The sequence below is a fragment of the Ilyonectria robusta genome (assembly GCF_021365365.1).
Source record: "Ilyonectria robusta strain PMI_751 chromosome Unknown BGZ61scaffold_13, whole genome shotgun sequence".
Classification (NCBI taxonomy): Eukaryota; Fungi; Ascomycota; class Sordariomycetes; order Hypocreales; family Nectriaceae; genus Ilyonectria; species Ilyonectria robusta.
The window spans coordinates 438,754-455,617 of record NW_025764447.1 but is presented as its reverse complement, the minus strand read 5'-3'; the positions used below and the strand labels follow the sequence as shown (position 1 = coordinate 455,617).

General features: G+C 52.4%; 8 protein-coding genes across 8 annotated transcripts; 5 read left to right on the top strand and 3 right to left on the bottom strand.

The window, feature by feature from the left end:
- Positions 1-3: 3 nt before the first annotated feature.
- On the top strand, positions 4-2,321 carry BGZ61DRAFT_589546 (uncharacterized protein; the record flags this gene model as incomplete). Its single annotated transcript, XM_046256584.1, has 6 exons — positions 4-119; positions 171-184; positions 251-397; positions 447-627; positions 679-1,883; positions 1,948-2,321. The coding sequence occupies 6 exons, from the start codon at positions 4-6 to the stop codon at positions 2,304-2,306; spliced, it is 2,022 nt and encodes a 673-aa protein (XP_046102728.1). The 3' UTR covers positions 2,307-2,321.
- A 453-nt stretch (positions 2,322-2,774) lies between these two features.
- Positions 2,775-4,085, top strand: BGZ61DRAFT_495052 (uncharacterized protein; the record flags this gene model as incomplete). The annotated part of the gene is made up of 2 exons (XM_046250832.1): positions 2,775-2,792; positions 2,841-4,085. The coding sequence occupies 2 exons, from the start codon at positions 2,775-2,777 to the stop codon at positions 4,083-4,085; spliced, it is 1,263 nt and encodes a 420-aa protein (XP_046102727.1).
- Positions 4,086-5,217: 1,132 nt separating this feature from the next.
- Positions 5,218-7,092, top strand: BGZ61DRAFT_355657 (uncharacterized protein; the record flags this gene model as incomplete). Its single annotated transcript, XM_046240725.1, has 2 exons — positions 5,218-5,805; positions 5,860-7,092. The coding sequence occupies 2 exons, from the start codon at positions 5,218-5,220 to the stop codon at positions 7,090-7,092; spliced, it is 1,821 nt and encodes a 606-aa protein (XP_046102726.1).
- Positions 7,093-7,295: 203 nt separating this feature from the next.
- BGZ61DRAFT_51993 (uncharacterized protein) lies at positions 7,296-7,683 on the top strand. Its single transcript, XM_046252425.1, has one exon. The coding sequence runs from the start codon at positions 7,337-7,339 to the stop codon at positions 7,532-7,534; it is 198 nt and encodes a 65-aa protein (XP_046102725.1). The 5' UTR covers positions 7,296-7,336; the 3' UTR covers positions 7,535-7,683.
- Positions 7,684-7,783: 100 nt separating this feature from the next.
- On the bottom strand, positions 7,784-9,583 carry BGZ61DRAFT_454342 (FAD dependent oxidoreductase). Its single transcript, XM_046246205.1, has 4 exons — positions 9,346-9,583; positions 9,068-9,287; positions 8,435-8,984; positions 7,784-8,385 (listed from the first exon to the last, which is right to left on the bottom strand). Exons 1-4 carry the CDS (start codon positions 9,399-9,401, stop codon positions 7,910-7,912), a joined length of 1,302 nt encoding a protein of 433 aa, XP_046102724.1. The 5' UTR covers positions 9,402-9,583; the 3' UTR covers positions 7,784-7,909.
- Positions 9,584-10,157: 574 nt separating this feature from the next.
- Positions 10,158-12,645, top strand: BGZ61DRAFT_495049 (OPT family small oligopeptide transporter; the record flags this gene model as incomplete). Its single annotated transcript, XM_046250831.1, has 4 exons — positions 10,158-10,919; positions 10,978-11,044; positions 11,127-12,388; positions 12,448-12,645. The coding sequence occupies 4 exons, from the start codon at positions 10,158-10,160 to the stop codon at positions 12,643-12,645; spliced, it is 2,289 nt and encodes a 762-aa protein (XP_046102723.1).
- Positions 12,646-12,966: 321 nt separating this feature from the next.
- BGZ61DRAFT_354969 (fungal-specific transcription factor domain-containing protein) lies at positions 12,967-14,691 on the bottom strand (the record flags this gene model as incomplete). The annotated part of the gene is made up of 1 exon (XM_046240672.1): positions 12,967-14,691. The coding sequence occupies one exon, from the start codon at positions 14,689-14,691 to the stop codon at positions 12,967-12,969; it is 1,725 nt and encodes a 574-aa protein (XP_046102722.1).
- Positions 14,692-15,163: 472 nt separating this feature from the next.
- BGZ61DRAFT_422863 (uncharacterized protein) lies at positions 15,164-16,618 on the bottom strand. The gene is made up of 2 exons (XM_046243541.1): positions 15,971-16,618; positions 15,164-15,920 (listed from the first exon to the last, which is right to left on the bottom strand). Exons 1-2 carry the CDS (start codon positions 16,436-16,438, stop codon positions 15,300-15,302), a joined length of 1,089 nt encoding a protein of 362 aa, XP_046102721.1. The 5' UTR covers positions 16,439-16,618; the 3' UTR covers positions 15,164-15,299.
- Positions 16,619-16,864: the final 246 nt, after the last annotated feature.

Here is a 16,864-nt window from a genome sequence, read left to right as displayed (position 1 = left end):
ACCATGTCCGGGGCGAAGCCGTCTCCACCAAACCCCGGCGGTCCAATCCGATGGGCATCGAGCGTGGCCCACTCCGACCGACCTGCTCAACTGAATCGGGTGTGTGACCGTTGTATCTTGTAAGCATTGGCTCACCGTCCCCATATATTCCCTCTACTGACTTGAGCTAGGAAAAAGATCAAGTGTAGGTGCTCGGATGCGACAGAGGACGCCGGCGCTTTTACTGATCGCTGGCGGTGAACGTATGTAGGCGACTTGACGCAACCAAGCTGCTTAAACTGCAGCGATGCTGGAGAACCTTGCACTTATTCGCACGTGCGGAAGAGACCAGGGCCTACCAAAGGCTCACGTAGAACTGTGAAAGTTTCTCGGAAGCTGCAACAGACCCCTGAAGATGGTGCGTTGGCTCGAAGACGAGATGACTTCGTTTATTGACTCTGACATAGACCACACGACAGCTCGTCAAATCACTGACAAAGCGACGCCGAATTTTACGCCGCCGGGAGCAGATCAACCGTCTACTTCTCCCGACCAGACCCAGCCCATCACACCGCATCTCTCATTTGATGCCACAGAGACACTAGCATTATACTGTTCAGTCCTTTTCCCGAGCCAGGTCTTTGAATTGTCAGTCATGAATCGAAAGGAGGCCGTAAACGAAACTAATGCCAAGTCTAGGGGTCAGCGTTTTGACTGCACTATAAACGCTGTTTTTCCTTTATTCCGGCAGGGAACACTCTTGGAGCAGGTCGAGAATGGCGCGATAGTTGATCCCTTGCCGTCTGTCATATACGCGCTGTCTACAAAAGCCATGGAGACAGACTTCTGGTGCGGCAATGTGGATGTACATGCGGCGCTATCGAGCTTGGCTGACTCTACGACGGTCGATGTGGATAGTGTCGTCGAACCGCTCGCCCTCAATCAATGGCGCACAGCCTGTCTTCTCGCGTGGTATTGTTTTCACCAGACCCCGGGGAAGGCTGAGGCAATTCGCATTGCCGTTCTAACCCAGAAGGCGTACCAATGTGGACTGCACCAGATCGACAGTGTCCAAAACCGAGTTTCGTTCGGTTGGGACAAGATGAGCGAGCCGATGTTGGAAGATTGGCGCCATATCTGGTGGTGCGTGTATATTCTGGACTGCTACGCCAGCTTCTCGACGGCAACACCACACCAAGTTGAGACGCAGAGCATACGGACAGCGCTCGTGGGAAGCACACCGCAGCTCGATCCTAACCAGAACCTCACACCGCAAAAGCTTTTCCTACCGCCAGATGCGGCAGGTTTGTGGACGCTTGTCCAGGACATCTCGCGATCCGAAGGCGACAAGGCTTCCAGCCTTCATCTGGTTGTCAGCATCCTGCTCAAAGAAGTCGTAACCACGCACCGCTTGTATGGCCAAAACCCATGTACCTCGCTTGGGGAGCGGATGTCGGCGTTGGAAGACCATTTGAGCGCCGTGCAGCTGGCGTTGCCAACCAACTATATGCGGCAGACGCGTGACATCCTTCACGGAGAATCAGATGCCCACTTCCATTGGCGGCTGCTAACGTTGCTGAAAGTCCACAGCGCACGTCTCATCATCCGTCTTCCGTGTCATTCTCTCAACCCATCTGAGTGGGATGCTCGATGGCAGGAAAATCTCGAGGTTTGCTACCGCATGGTCGAGGTTATCCAACAGTGGGATTCGCCGTGTCCCCCATCCATCGACCCAGCCGTGTGCTTCATCTGCCTATCTCTTCTCATGCTGTTGCATTTGCATGGACTATCCAGTGGCGTGTCCAGGCCACAGCTGCGCGAACAAGTTGTCAGGCGAAAGAATATCGTCAGACTTTTTCTACATAACTACGCCAGACACTGGACTCTACCTCAATTTCTCCTTGGTACGTGGTTATCTTCTCTCAAACAATGAGCGAGACCTCCGATTTCTGACTATTTGATTCATAGACTGTTACGATGCGCTGGTACACAAAATCGTCGAGCCTTTACAGCCTGAAGATATCAAGCAGGTCACGGATCAGTTCAACGGCCCACTGCATCAGAAGTGGCTGACTTTCCTTTCTCTCGTACCTCCAAAATTTGCCATGATTGGACCTAGCAAATTGTCAGTCTCAACCAATTCGCCATCTGTTGTGGTGGCAGGTACTGGCGAAGCATGTCCACCAACTCACAACCTTGAATTTGGGAATAATTATGAACTGGGCAATATCTTTGAATTCGGGAATGTCTTTGAATTTGGGAATGCATTTGAGATTGGAGATAGTGTCCAGTCCTGGGACAGCGGGAGCTTCAATGAGCCACCCTAGGGTACAAAATATGATACACGCAATCTTAAACATCATCGCCATCAACTCGTCGATTGCTTGTCTGTCAGAGTGCTTCGGGTTATTCTTCAGTCTTTTTGGTCATTTCACGCCGGTCGAAAACCACGGCCTGAAAAGTCCGCTGGAAATACGACCAAGTTCCCGCATCCGAGTGAAACGCGCCGTCGTACGAAATGAGACGGCGCCGCCTCAGCAGCTGACGTAGTAGCATCGGACCGGAGAATAGAGTGAAACTCCGGTCCGTAGCTTGGCCTTGCGCCAAGATGTACTTGCGAAAAGCCACTTCGCGCTCGCGACGGCAATTCCAATGTCGGCGATGAGCTCCGGGGGCCGCTGACAAAGACTCGTTCACTTCACTAATTGAATGCCAATAAATGCAGCGACTGCGGCCAAGCAAATCAAGCCGTCCTTGGCATTCATTGTAGGTGTTATCTCGAGCGACTTGACAAAATGAACGACATTAAGAAGGTAATATGTTCCGCCCCTTTTTCATTTGTTCTGTGCTGACCTGAGTAGGTCATTATTATCGGAGGTGGCCCGGCCGGGTTACTCGCAGCTCTGCGGCTCAAGCAGAGCCATGGAATATCGCCAGTTATTTACGAAATCCGCACCGAACCCACCACCATTGGCGGAGCGATTGGCATTCCCTCCAATGGTCTTCGACTATTGAACCGTCTCGGGATTCACGATGGGTTTCTTGCCAAGGGCACTGAGACATGCAACCTTGTTCTCCATTCTGTAAATGGAAAGACCATGGGCGAGATGTCCATGGTATCCTGGAGCAAGGAGCAAACCGGCTTCGGATACGTGAGAATCAGAAGAACTGATGTCATGGACGTCCTGCTTGATGCCGTGGAGAAAGCTGGTATTCCGGTTCTCTACGGCAAGCGTCTTGTCGGCATTGAGGAAATGGATGCCATTGTTACCGCGTCTTTCTCTGACGGCACTCATGATACTGCCGATTTCCTTCTTGGCTGCGACGGAATTCACTCCGCTGTGCGAAAGCTCTACGTTGACCCCGAATGTGTTCCGGAATATTCGGGCATCTCAAACATGTACTCCCTCATTCCGGTCACCGACTTCCCAGCTTCCGCCCCGTCATTGGATAACCTCAACATGACACTGACGTCTGATGGCCTGTTCGGGATCTCACCTGTTACCCCCGCTCGAGATCTACTTTACTGGTTCTTCTCTAGAGAAATTCCAATGCCAACGACTGGCGACGTTCGTGAGGGTTGGGCAGAGCAGAGCAAGAAGGAAATCGACAACCTAAAGAGCAACTTGCTGCACCTACTCGGCGACGACGACAGTGACTGGATGGATTTCCTACGCGAGGTCCTCCACAAAACAGAGGCCATCCACTTCTACCCCATTTACAAGGTCCCTCTTGGGCGTCCCTGGTCCAAGGGACGCTGCCTCATCATTGGAGATGCAGCCCACGCTATGCCCCCGCACGCCAGCCAGGGCATTTCCATGGCGCTCGAGGACGTGTTCCTCTTTTCGAAACTGCTCGAAAGCGGCTGTGACCAGATCGACGTTGGGTTAAAGGCGTACGAGGAGAAGCGAAAGGCCAGGACGGAGAAGATGCTCAAGACGGCAGAGCAGAATGGCACGGTGCGTCAAAAGAAGACGCCTTTGAAGCTCTGGGCCACCGAGCTGGCAATTTCTGGAGGTCTGTGGGTTTACAAAATGGCAGGGTTGGAGAAATTTGGGTTCGGTCAGCAGCCTCTTGCTTACGATATCGACGAAGAGAAGTTTTAGTGTGTCGAGTATGTAATTTAGTGTATTTTGTTCTGGTCTTGCCTTTTGAACCGTTGCTGGAAGAAAGGTTGTAAAACGCTGTACGATAATGCAATGCTTGATTCTTGCTCCAACAGTTGACGCAGTCCCATTACCCAGTGCCTGTACTTAATAAAAGAAATATGACCACTGGAGCGATAGTACGGTATCACTTTTGTATGGTCTATTCAATTTCGAAAGCCCTCTGTACTTTCCCCTGACCTACTGATAAACGCGCCCATCTTCCTAACCTCCAACTTCCTACTCTTCGCGGGCTCTCCACCGCCTCCGCCAAGTACAAGTTCTACCCTGTCTGTCTCTCACGCCTCGCTCGCGCCTCGGCATCTTCTTCTCCGTCTTTTTCGCTCCTCGGCTTACATTATTCCCTCCGGCCCCCTAAAACCCATATCCCCTCCACACTCTCGTCTGTGTTCCACGTCAGTGCACTGCCCGTGCCTAGAACCCCTAGAATGGTCCTGGACTGGAGTGGACTGAGCACCTAATGCAAATGCTGGTTTTGGATTGGGCAGTGGCAGCTTGGCGGATTTCGACCTGCGACTAAATGAATCTACAATCTGGAACAGGGCGCACTCTCGTCCAAGCTGCGCCCAAGCTTTACCCTGCCGGAGGAACTATCAGTCTTCGGATCATTTCCGAATGAGGCATAGCTTGCATTTTATAGCCACTTCAACTGATGATGGCCTCTACAATGAATGCGGAGTCAGTCTCAAGTAGGACTCCGTCGGCCTGATCATATGCCGTCGTTCATAATTTAGCTTTATCCTTGAAGCAATGACGCCTGAATAGTGAGATCCCTAAATTAGAAACCCACTCAATAAGCTTCTAACATATGCTTTCTACGTAAGCTTAATGCTTCCAAGAGGCTGTCGTGCGATCGGCTCGACTGAGTGTGTGGCTTAGCTTGGCAAATTCGTATTGAGATTTCTTGGCAAGAAGTGGTTTACTACATCAAGAACATTAAATAGATTTGCTCTGTATCTTCAAAATACATAGGATCAGTGCCACTCGTCTACAAACATCTGCTCAGTTAAGACTTTGACAACTGAAATTATTTTACAACATTTATTTTTGGACCCTTTTCCAGTCCTTCGCAATGAAAGAACCTCTTAGAGCTGCGGCTATTTTTCTATTCCTGGCTGTATCTGGCGGCTTGGTTTTGGGGTTGACATACTTGCCTTGCTATGCCACGCTGTGCCCGGAGGATTACTTCCCACTGGAGACAAGACTACATTTGGGGGCATTCTTTGGCTTGCTCGCAATCACGACCTGCATGCTTCTCCTGAGGGCCTCGAGCGAGTCTGTACGCTCGCTAAGCGGACGTCACATTTCACCAAAACTGCCTATTTTCGGCAAACGAATAACCTTCGGAGGCCTGACTATTTCAATCTCGATTATCTTGGCCACGCTTGCGACCGCCGCCTTCTGGCTTCCAGCCCAGCTCGACTTTTGGGGAGAGAGAACAGATCCACTTGACTGGACTTCTGCTAAAATCACACTCACAATCACCGGTGTGACGGGGCATTACGCCGACATTCTCCTCGGTTTGTTGATTATTCCGGTGTCGCGAAACAGTTTGATGGGACGAGTGTTTGAGCTGCATCACAGCACTTTGCTATATGCGCATAAGCTCGTCGCCTACCTATTCCTGCTCGCTGGGTTGGCACATGGCGGTGCCTATGCCGTAAGTTACCTTCTCATTTCAACGGCGATCTCCATTTCGTTAACCAAGCTATAGGCCTATGCTCTCGACCCTAGCAGTGAGGGAAGCCACGAGAAAGAGGAGGCATTCGCCACTGGCAACCCCGGCATGACCCTCGCCGAAAGCGAAGAACGAAGTACTTGGTATACATATACTACATATACTGGCGCGGGCACAATCGTCTTTATGATCGTCATCACACTCACAGCACTTCCATACATACGACGTCGCTTTTATAATGTGTTTTACTACTGTCACATTGTGACAAGTATCTGCGTTTTTGTGGGAGCAAGCATCCACGCCAGCACCGATTTCTACCTGCTTTTGCCAGGTCTATTCCTGTGGATTGTTGATTGGGGAATGCGCCTCTTTGGAGGAGATACTAAAGGGTTGCATTCGTCGCTGGTGGCAACTGGCGAGGACGCTGGTAACGGCTGGTACAGGATTTCGCTTCCAACCATGTCAAAGACTGCCTCCGACCAGCACTCTGATTTGGAAGCGATTGAGAAAGCTGCGCCACTGTGTTCTCCTCTCGCCTATTACTACTTAATCGTCCCCACTATCAGCAGGATCCAAAACCATGCCTTCACCGCAGCCATCCCCGCGTCAGCCGATTCCGGCCCAGTCTTTCTCTTCCAACGAGCACAACGCAAGAACGGAAAAGCTCTTAACAAAGAGTGGACCTGGAAGCTAGCGACCAAGCTTTCCGGCTTTGGGAGAGAATCCGGGCTGAAGGTTCGGGTGGAAGGGCCATACCAACCTCGTGACGTACGATTCAAGTCGGCCTCTCACATCATTTGTGTGGTCGGCGGCACCGGAATTACAGGCGCTTGTAGTCTCGCATTCTGGTGGCTCAAGGCGCGTTCTATGGAGGCGAATACCAAGTTCACTCTCATATGGACCGTACGAAACCGAGATATGGTCAATATCAAGGAGTGGCATGAACTTGGAGACATTGCTAGGTCAACTTCAAACATGAAGATCATGGCACATGTCAGCTCTGAAGACGGCAGGCTGGACCCATCGGTCCATCTTCGGCAGCATCTTGGGCTCACTGAGAAGGCTGCTGGCTTATCTGGAACTGAAGCTACTCAAGGTGCCGGAAATTCAGCTTGGGTGTACAGCTCAGGGCCTGACAGTCTTATTCAAGCTACAGAAACCGCATGCGTCGAGGCAAGACGGGAGATGAAAGCTTTGGCTAAGACTGTAGGCAATGAGCCAGCGCAGACACAGAAACTAGATTGGTACATTGCCAAATGGGAGGTTTAGACACAAACCCAGCTGAATGGTTGTGGTTTAACGCGAGGTGGGAGGCTAGAGAAAGGTACGGTTCGAGTTAGGCCTGTGTAAGGGAGAATGAGAAGAGCAAGGGGGACTTGTTTAGTAGATTGTATCTTTCCTTTGTATTTCTTATTCGTATCACTATCATTACTAGAATAGATTCTCATTTGTCCACCTTTATAAGCAGGCATCTCCTACACAATGTTCAATCAATAGCATTTTCAGTCCACTAATGTGGCTATCATATGTGAATAATTTGATCGATGATGCCGGTAGGTGTGTCAACAACATCTTGTCTGATCATTCATTCCTAATGTATGCAAGGAGCATATATCGCATGCCCAAAGCCCATATATCAGACGCCGGATCAGACCACCCTAGCACCATTGAACCTAGTCGCGTGTGGATACTCCTCCCGCATTGGAGTTAAAGTCATATGACCCCCATTAATCCTGCGAATCAATCAGCCGTGTGCGTAAAGACGCCCAGGATCTGTGTAGAATGCGAGAGGAAGGCTTCAGAATATTATGCGGCAAAGTTGGCCTAAACATGACAACCTCACGTCATCGCAACGGCCCCCTGGCTCATTCTCCCCCAAGCATTGTGAGTTAGTGAGGAACTGAGAACTCGCTTTCGCACCATCTCCACAGGGATCTTGATATCCTTCAGGTAAAAAATGGTTCGTTTATCGTATTGGGTGGTAAAGAGTAGAGATCAAACGGCAAGCCACACGAGGAGGAATTACGAAGCAATCGGTAAAGAATGAACAAGGCAACAGTGACGCTTTTATTCCCCGTAGTCTCATCTATGACAAGGCAGAGACGTCTCGCAAGTCCTTTACCTCAGTGCCCAGTCTGGTAGCAGCGGGCGCAGCCTTCCTATTCCCATACTTCCACTCTGGCCTCAAGCCGTTCGCACGGCCCTCTAGTGCATCTGCAATGAAGCCACCAATGATTGGAAACATTTTGAAGGCATGGCCAGAGTCTCCAGTTGCCAACAGCAAATCCCGATGCTTGGGATGCGCATCTATTAGCCAGTGACTGTCCGGGGAGTCGGTACACCAGCACACTTTCGCGTCGATAAGGGGTCTCCCAGAAAATTGGGGCATGACGGCATCAATGAAGCGTTTGATGGCGGACGTAGCTTCCGCTGGGATGCCATCGTCTGGGTTGGAGCTTGCATACCTTGGGATCGAGTAGGACGAGACCTCCCCAGCATCGTCGGTGGAAGACCCAACCTGGTACTGATAGCCAGGACAATTATCGCAGATTTTCATCAACCCTGTTCATCTGTTAACACGCTCTGGTCGCTGGAGTAGGGCTTCGCGTACTTGTCTCGGGGTCGGGCTCAAATGTGAATCCCAGTTCAAAATGGTCGACGACAGGAATCCCCTTCCACTCCGCCAGCTCATCTTCTGTCAGCTCGACGTGAGCCAACGGCCAGCATTTAGACCACAGCTCCTGCGCCAATTCTGGGAGAACTTCAGGAGACGCCGCGCCTGTGCTCAAGATGTACCGATCCGCATGGAGAAGGTCACCCGAAGCAACGCGGATCCCGCTGAGAGCCCCCGAGCCATCAACCTGCAGCCCAGTCATGGCGCCTTGCGGACCTGACACAAAGTTGACTCCCAGTTGCTGGGCCTCGGCTCCCCATTTCTCCAGGGCTTTCCTTGCATGGGCCCAGCCGCCTTGGCTGTTGAACGAGCCTTTCCAGTTTTCAATGCCTGGCGCGCCTCGCAGCTGAGGCACGTGGCGCAAGATCTGCTCCTTGCCTTGCACGAACTCGATTTTCCCAGCCTGGCCTACCTTGGAGAGATTTTCGTATGATTCATGCAGATGTTTCTCGGCCTGGTCGTTGCCTGTTGTAATGACCAATCGGCCCTGTATTAAACACGGTTAGTTGGAAAGCAGGAATGGGGTGGTAAGGAGTAATGCATCAATTAGAGAGTGACGAGAACACGCACTGTTTCATGGAAAATACCTTCCCACTCAGGTCTCCTCCAGGCATCGAGTGCCTGCAGTGCCAGCTCGACATACAGAGGCTCCTCATACTCAGTCCGGATGATCTTGTTGAGGTCATTGCCGGCAGAGTCCACGCTCGGGAATGGATTTCGGTCAATGCAAGTGACATTGGAGTAGCCGCGTTTGGCCAGGTGGTACGCAGTACTGATGCCAAAAGTCCCGCTAGATGAACGGATTAAGGGCGAGGCTTGGATGAAATTGAGAAGTTGCTTGTACGTACGCGCCGATGATGAGAATGCTGGAGTCTTTGCTCAAAGGAAGTTGGTTGGCTGCCATGGTTGGGTGGTATTAAGGATAATAGTGTGTGAGGGTTAGATGTCGGGCTGACACTGAGGAGGGGACCAACCAACTTGGTGTTGTAGCATAAAATAGCGGATGGACAACCTGAGGCCATCGATAAGGGAAAGTGAAAGATTAAAACCAACAAACAAGTGTCAATATCGTCACAACTCGATTACAGCACTCTCGCGATAGCTCAATCCGGCCTCCACTTTCAGCCGGTAATATCCAGACTAACTAAGGCGGATCCATCGTGCTGGACCTTCCCTCTGCTCGAATTACTCCTCACCTTGACCCACCTTGGTATTCACCCCGCACCGGCATGACTCGGTCGAGATAGTGACAGCTTCGAACTCTGCTACTCCGTCTATCTAGCGCTCCCACGCGGGCCAATAGCCTCGCGCCCTCGTGGCATGACGCTGGCGTGATTTCGCAACCCCCTGAAGATAGCGGTACAATTCCCAAGTTTGACATTGTGTATCCCTGTCAGACAGTCTTGGACCTTCCTTGCTGCAAATGTAGGTTCGCACCAGCTCCCAAATCGCCTCTGGCCCACGCGAGCTGGTCGGGAATGCGGGGGACATGTTCACCGTATGTCAACTTCCACGATAAGCAGACAGCAAAGTGGTGTATATAATAGACGGTGAAGATGGCCAATTGAGCCCGTCATTTACGAGCTGGCTGGCTTCCTCTTCATCCAGTCGTTGGCTCACTTACTCCCAAGTTTCCTCATCCACCCAGAGGTAGTTGGAGATGGCGCCGTCCAAAGCCAGCCATGCCGACCCCCCGAGAGAGGCCAACGAGGAGGGCCTCGATGACTTCCAGAGCCCTGACAAGGCCATCGACTTCGCGATTGGCACTATTGAGGAGCAGTTCGACATTGACTCGGACAACTCGCCGTGCCCGGAAGTCCGCGCCAACGTTCCCAACGTCGACGACCCGTCCATGCCCGTCAACACGCTGCGCATGTGGGCCATTGGCATTCTCTTCACCATCGTCGGCACCGGCATCAACCAGTTCTTCTCCATGCGGTACCCCAGCGTCAGCATCTCGTCGCTGGTGGCCCAGCTCGTCGCGTTCCCCATCGGCCGCGCCGTAGCCCATCTGCTGCCCATCATGAAAGTGCGCTTCTTCGGGCGAGACATCGTGCTCAACCCGGACCACTACTTCAACATTAAGGAGCACGCCGTCATCACCATCATGTCCAACCTCTCCTTCGGCCCGTCGTGGGCCACCGACATCATCCAGGCGCAAAAGGCCACGGCGTTCTACGCGCTGGACACGCCCATCGGCTACCAGTTCCTCCTTGCGCTGACGATGCAGCTCTTTGGCCTCGGGTTGGCCGGACTGGCGTACAGGTTCATCGTGGAGCCGCCGCACATGATTTGGCCGTCGACGCTTGCCAACGCTGCGCTTTTCCAGACGCTGCACAGCAAGGCGAATCCCAGTGCGGATGGGTGGAACATTTCCCGATATCGTTTCTTCGTATACGTCTTTGTGGGCGCCTGGGTTTGGGTGAGTTCCTGATTTTCTACCCAACGTGCCGCATGTTCGGTTGTGCTAATGATGGCAGTACTGGCTCCCTGGGTTTCTCTTTACGGGACTCAGCACTTTTGCCTTTATCTGTTGGGCAGCACCAAGTAAGTCTGGACAACTCTTGGCGTAGCAACTACCAAGGGAATTCTGAATGTCAGATACAGTCAAGACTAACACCCGAGATAGACAACAAAATCGTCAATAATCTCTTCGGCATGACCACCGGGCTGGCCTATCTCCCTGTCACCTTCGACTGGTCCCAAATAGCTTACAACGGCTCCCCGCTGGTGGTCCCCTTCTGGGCTCAAGCAAATGTCTTTGCAGGCTGGGTCATCGTCTTCGCCGTCGTCACGCCCATCCTGTACTACACCAACACCTGGAACACGGCGTACCTCCCCTTCTCCGGAGCCGACACGTACGACAACACGGGCAGCATCTACAACGCCACGCGCGTCGTCGACAAGCACGGCAACTTCCTGGTGGACGAGTACCGCAAGTACAGCCCCATCTTCATGCCCGTCACCTTCGCTCTGAGCTACGGCATCTCCTTCGCCGTCATGAGCTGCGTGCCCACGTACATCTTCCTCAACCACTGGAGGGAGATTATTGGCGCCTTTAACCCGAGCCGCAAGAAGGACATTCACGCCCGCATGATTGAGCGGTACAAGGACATTCCCTGGTGGTGGTATGCTCTTCTGAGCGCTGTGGTTTTCGGCCTCACCATCATGGTGCAGGAGGTATACCACACGCAGATGCCCGCCTGGGGCGTGGTGATCGCCTTCGGACTGGCACTGTTCTACCTCATTCCCACCGGCAGCGTGTTCGCCGTCGCCAACCTCAACAGCAACGTGCTGACGGTCCTCGGCGAGATCATCTCCGGCTACCTCATCCCAGGCAAACCCATCGTCATGCTCATCTTCAAGTTCTACGCCTACACCGGCCTCAGCCAAGCCATGATCTTCGCCTCGGACATGAAGCTGGGCCTGTACATGAAGATCCCGCGGCGGACGCTGTTCGCCGCGCAGTTGACGTCGTGTGTCGTCGGTTCGCTGACGCAGAACGCCGTAGTCCTCTGGATGCTCCACCACGTCGACGACATCTGCGAGACAGACCAGGCCAACGGCTACACCTGTCCTCAAGGGCGAGTGAACTTCTCGTCCAGCGTCGTATGGGGAGCCGTCGGTCCCGCGCGGCTGTACAGCATCGGCAAGATCTACTCCGGGCTGCTGCATCTATTCTGGCTGGGTGCGCTGCTGCCCGTCGTGACGTTTTTTCTCAAGAGGAGGTTCCCGGATAACAAGTACCTGGCTTACTTGCATTGGCCGCTGTTCTTTGCGGGAACGGGCAACGTGCCCCCTGCAACAGGTCTCAACTACACGTCCGCCTTTGCAGTTTCGTTTATTTTTAATAAATGGATCAAGAGCAAGTACCCTCATTGGTGGGCCAAGGTAATATTTCTCTTTATTGATGCACAAGTCTAGTATTGTTGCTGACCACTGCATGACAGTACAACTACGTTCTCTCGGCCGCTCTTGATTCCGGCCTTGCCATCTCCGCCATCGTCATCTTCTTTGCTTTGGTGTTCCCAGGGGTTAGCCTAAGTTGGTGGGGTAACAACGTCCAGGGAACCACTGTTGACGGTCAAGGCATTCCTCTCAAGGCCCTCCCTGAGAACGGCACGTTTGGTCCGGCAACTTGGTCGTGAACGGAAGTTACGGCAGTGAAACTTTTTTACTCTAGTCTGTAAGCCTGACCCAAGGTCCGTCGTTAGATGGGAAGGATATCGAGAGCTTTTCGCACATATAGTCATTTCCATCTGCTAGATGTAACACGATGTCATGAAATCATTATGAGAATGGATCTCCAACCAAACCACCAACCACAGTTCAAATCGCCAGCAGGCGTTTAAGAGCGCAAAGACGGCATGCAGCACACATCGAGTAGCCTCATTCTTATGCAGTCCCTGCATCTTTATTTTCAAGCCCTTCCCAAGAACAATAGAACAGTAAATCTTCAGTAACAGCTCTCAGGCCAGACTAATATTATGACAGAGCGGCGCCACAAAACGAGCCCAGTCGTTAAAGGCACCCGACACCAGCGGGCGGTTTTGGCCTCTCAACAAACGTGAGGACTCTCTCTTCATCCAGACTTTCTCGATTACTGCCCTCGTCCGGTCGACGTTGAAAAGAGATTCCGAAAGCTTTTCTAGAGCATAAAGGATAAATGGGCGAGCGTAGGTAGGAACGTCGTCCTTCCGCTCGCCCTCACCTGTTGTCCATTCTAGCTCTTCCTCCGGGTCAAGCTGACAAGCCGCCATGAATAGTGGCCAGGCCAGTCCAGACTTTACGCCCAGGTGCAGCAAGTCGTAGACGAGGCGTAGAATCTTCTGTACTCTTTGTCGAATGGTCGATGTAACCGGTGTTGTGTTCGCCAAGGCTGCGTGTAGGTACAAGTCCACAGTGAGTCGCTTCAACTCAACGCAGCGCTGAAGAATGCCGTCGTCGCCTGCTTCAGCGGCAATCAGGCCTAGATCTGGTTGCTGGAGGAGGTCTTGCAGCTGGTTGCGTTGGCGTTCAAGCTCCTCTTGCTCGTCGTGTGATGGACTTCGGCCGTGGTACTTCCAGCTCAGCTCGGCAATGGTGCTGATGATACTGACGAGATGTGGCGAGCATCCCATCCAAAGATCCACCTTACTTTCCTGGATACTCCAAAAGTCGTTTCCAAAGATCGGCTCCTCTCCGCAGGCTGTCCTTCCCATGACATCGCAAAAGGCAAAGAACCGCTCGGCGAATGTGACTACGGGTTCCCACGGATGCTCTTGTTGACGTGTTGATTCGGCCAAGGAAAGCTGCTGCTGCCGCCTTCGAAAGGACATGAGGTTCCGGGCGCCACGAAGATGGATGACCCAATGGCTGTCACCGTCTTTGATGAGTTCAGTCTGACAGAGAAGCATCATCAGGACCAGGGTCTCCGGGTCCACCGCGATTTCGAGGGATGTCTTGGAAGCCAGTAATGTTCGTAATGAGCGCAATGCCAAACTTGAGAAGCTGAGGGCGGTTGGAGTGAATGAGCTGTCGAAGCGGGCCCGATGGGAGGCAGCAAGACCCAACAAAGCATGCAGCAGAGCTGGAGAAGAGGATGAGAGGGCAAAGGGGAGCAGCAAGGCCGAAAAGGGTGATCCGGTAGTGTAGTCGGCGGACGGAACACTAAGAGCGCACACCCGGTGTAGATAGTAAGACACAAGAGGCGGATCCGCCAGGTGTAAGTTCTCCAAGAGAGGATCATGTGGATTCCGGGGTATGGGACCTGGCCGTATGGTGATATTCTGAGGAGCTGCCTTGCCAGGGCTGAGCGAGCCTCGAGTTGATGAAGCGGTGAGTGAGAACAGGTGTTCCTCATCGCCTACCTTCTTCCCGTCTTCAAAGTCACTTAGAGCCAGGTTCAAAAAGCCAGATTGGTGAATATAAGGGACTCGGCTTAAGCCAGACCGACAGATAACCGGCGACTGCTGGGCCATGGTCCTCCCAGCCTTAGACCACACTCCGGTCCTCCCGAAGGCGCGGCCTACGTGTCTGTAGTCGGCCTCCCACTTGAGCACGACCAGAAAGGCACAGTCGACATAGCCGCGAGAGGTACAGGACCCACAGCTTGGCTTGACCTCATCGCAGCGGATCTTATGCAGGCGGCATCGCTGACAGCCGTGGTGGCTCCGCTGGGATAGTGGCTTGGCAGTTGCCCTCTTCCGCGGCATTTCGAGGCGGAGGACACGTGAGTGAACAAGGAGTGAGGACTAAGAGTTTGAGCTTGGTTTCCCTGTAGACAGATCTTTTGATGACCCGGAGCTTGGTTTCTCTTAGACGGATCCTTTGATACCGGCAGCTTTCTGTCAGGGTTCAGCATGGAGATGGTCGGATGGATGATGCGAAGTGGAGATTCACGAAGCGGCGTAGATGAGGGGTAGTGGATCCATAGTACAGCGCGTGTACATGTCCTTTATCTGCTCTGGAGGGAATTTGTACCGGTAGTCTAACAGATGGCGGGGAATCCTGGTCACTTATCAGAAACCCGACTAACAAACAAGCCGTAGGGTAGGGTAGCAGGGGGTTTTGGACCAGATATTGACGCAACATTCTTACTAAAGGCATTTTCTACAAATTGAGAAGATATATCAATGAACCTGCATAATGCTATGGTCAGTTCTGGATTCAGTCAATTTTGAAAGCTTTGAAGGCAATGGTATGGCATGGTACTTTGGGAATATTTCACTGGGGTTGATAGAGACTGATGCAACGCCCGATAAAATCCACCAATATACTGACATTCCCTCTCCCGTGCGATCATTGACTAAATGATCTTCTCTCAATTATCGAACACGTCATATAGCCCTCGCTCCGCCAAACGTAGTTCCTCGCCGACTCTCTCCCAAACCTCTCGCCTTGCGTTCTCGTCAGCGCAGTAGGGCATCGGCTCAGCCAACCAAATACGATTGATATAGTGCCCTCCGCCCTTTCCGCCCGGAGCTCCGACACCTTGAATCTCTGGATCTGGACCAAGTGTGGGACTGGTAGCGGCGTTGACGATGGCGATACTACCTTGCTCGGGAGTGATTGCCAACTTGCGTGCTAAGAACTGGAATAATTTCATTCTGCGTGCCTCCAAAAATGATTGCCTTATGTCTGGCCGAGGGTTGTTCCAAATCCCCGAGTTCACGTATCCGGGGTTGATGCCATTCACGGTGATGTGCTTCAGCTTCTCGCTGCGGAGCAAGCGCTTCTGGAGCTCGGTTACCCACACTTGGTAGTACAGTTTGTTGTTCCCGTATGGCTCTCCCCGCATGCCCGGGCCGCCGTTGAAATGCTCCAAGTCAAATGTGCCGAGAAAGTGGTGGCACGATGTGGTACAGACAACTCTTGGCTCGGAACTTTGTGCTAAGGATGGAAGCAGCCGAAACGTCAGGTAGACGTGGGACAGAAAGTTGATCTGACTTGTTAGTGCTGGTTGGACGCCCCGATGCGAGGCGTACCACTTACCTGGTGCGTGTATTCAAATCCGTCCTTGGTGTAGATCGTCTCGGCACCTGGCGTCGCGGTAACCCCGGCATTGTTGCAGAGAATATGTAGCGGACGATTTGCATCTACCCATTTTGTTGCGAAACGGTCAATGCTACCAAGATCCGTCAAGTCAAGCTCCCACCACTCGATTCTTGAGGCGTGGCCCGCCGATTCTGCCAAGGTCTTGCACTCTTTTTCGGCCACTGATGGGTGAGTTTCCCATTCTGGAGGCTCACGGCAAGCCATGATCAGGTTTGCGCCCCATTTAGCAAATGTCTTGGCTGCTTCGAACCCGATACCGTTGTTGGCTCCCGTGATTATAATCCACTTGCCTGTCAAGTCTTTCTCTGGAACCTCGCTGTTTGTTAAAAGCGTAGCATTCGTTCCTTTCAATGCCTGCTGGATTCTCCAGAGAACGGACGGTGGCGGCGTTGAGATAGTGTTCATGTCTTTCGTCTGACAGGGTGCCGATATTGCACGTGGTCGTTTCGAGCTGCTAGATGGCTCGAATCTGTTGGATGAATAACGTCTGCGATGCTCGCAGTACAAGGCTCCCAAGCCTGGCTTGTTCTAGAACAGTGGTGTAATGTGAGGGATGACACTGAGCAAGAAGTAACTTGGCCGTGAAACGCGGGGACGTTTCTGTCAGACGCGGGGTGTCACGCGACTTCCTCTGATGTAACTATGGGATGATGCAACCTGTGCGGCGCAGCAATTTGTGGCATCTCTAGACATGACGTGGTCTGTAAACCACATAAGTCGGAGAAGAAACTCTAGCACACTAAATTCATTCAACCCGTGATTTTATATTGCATTAAAAACGCTTAATTAAAGTAATTATAGCAGTTAACTCCCCTGAGCACATCATCCTAA

Coding starts and splice junctions, on each gene's coding strand:
- BGZ61DRAFT_51993 (XM_046252425.1), top strand. CDS start 7,337: ATGTGGCTATCATATGTGAATAATTTGATCGATGATGCCGGTAGGTGT.
- BGZ61DRAFT_454342 (XM_046246205.1), bottom strand. CDS start 9,401: ATGGCAGCCAACCAACTTCCTTTGAGCAAAGACTCCAGCATTCTCATC. Junction 9,288..9,345: donor AGCATTCTCATCATCGGCGC/GTACGTACAAGC, acceptor CCGTTCATCTAG/CGGGACTTTTGGCATCAGTA. Junction 8,985..9,067: donor AAGGTATTTTCCATGAAACA/GTGCGTGTTCTC, acceptor TGTTTAATACAG/GGCCGATTGGTCATTACAAC.
- BGZ61DRAFT_422863 (XM_046243541.1), bottom strand. CDS start 16,438: ATGAACACTATCTCAACGCCGCCACCGTCCGTTCTCTGGAGAATCCAG. Junction 15,921..15,970: donor GATTTGAATACACGCACCAG/GTAAGTGGTACG, acceptor CTAACAAGTCAG/ATCAACTTTCTGTCCCACGT.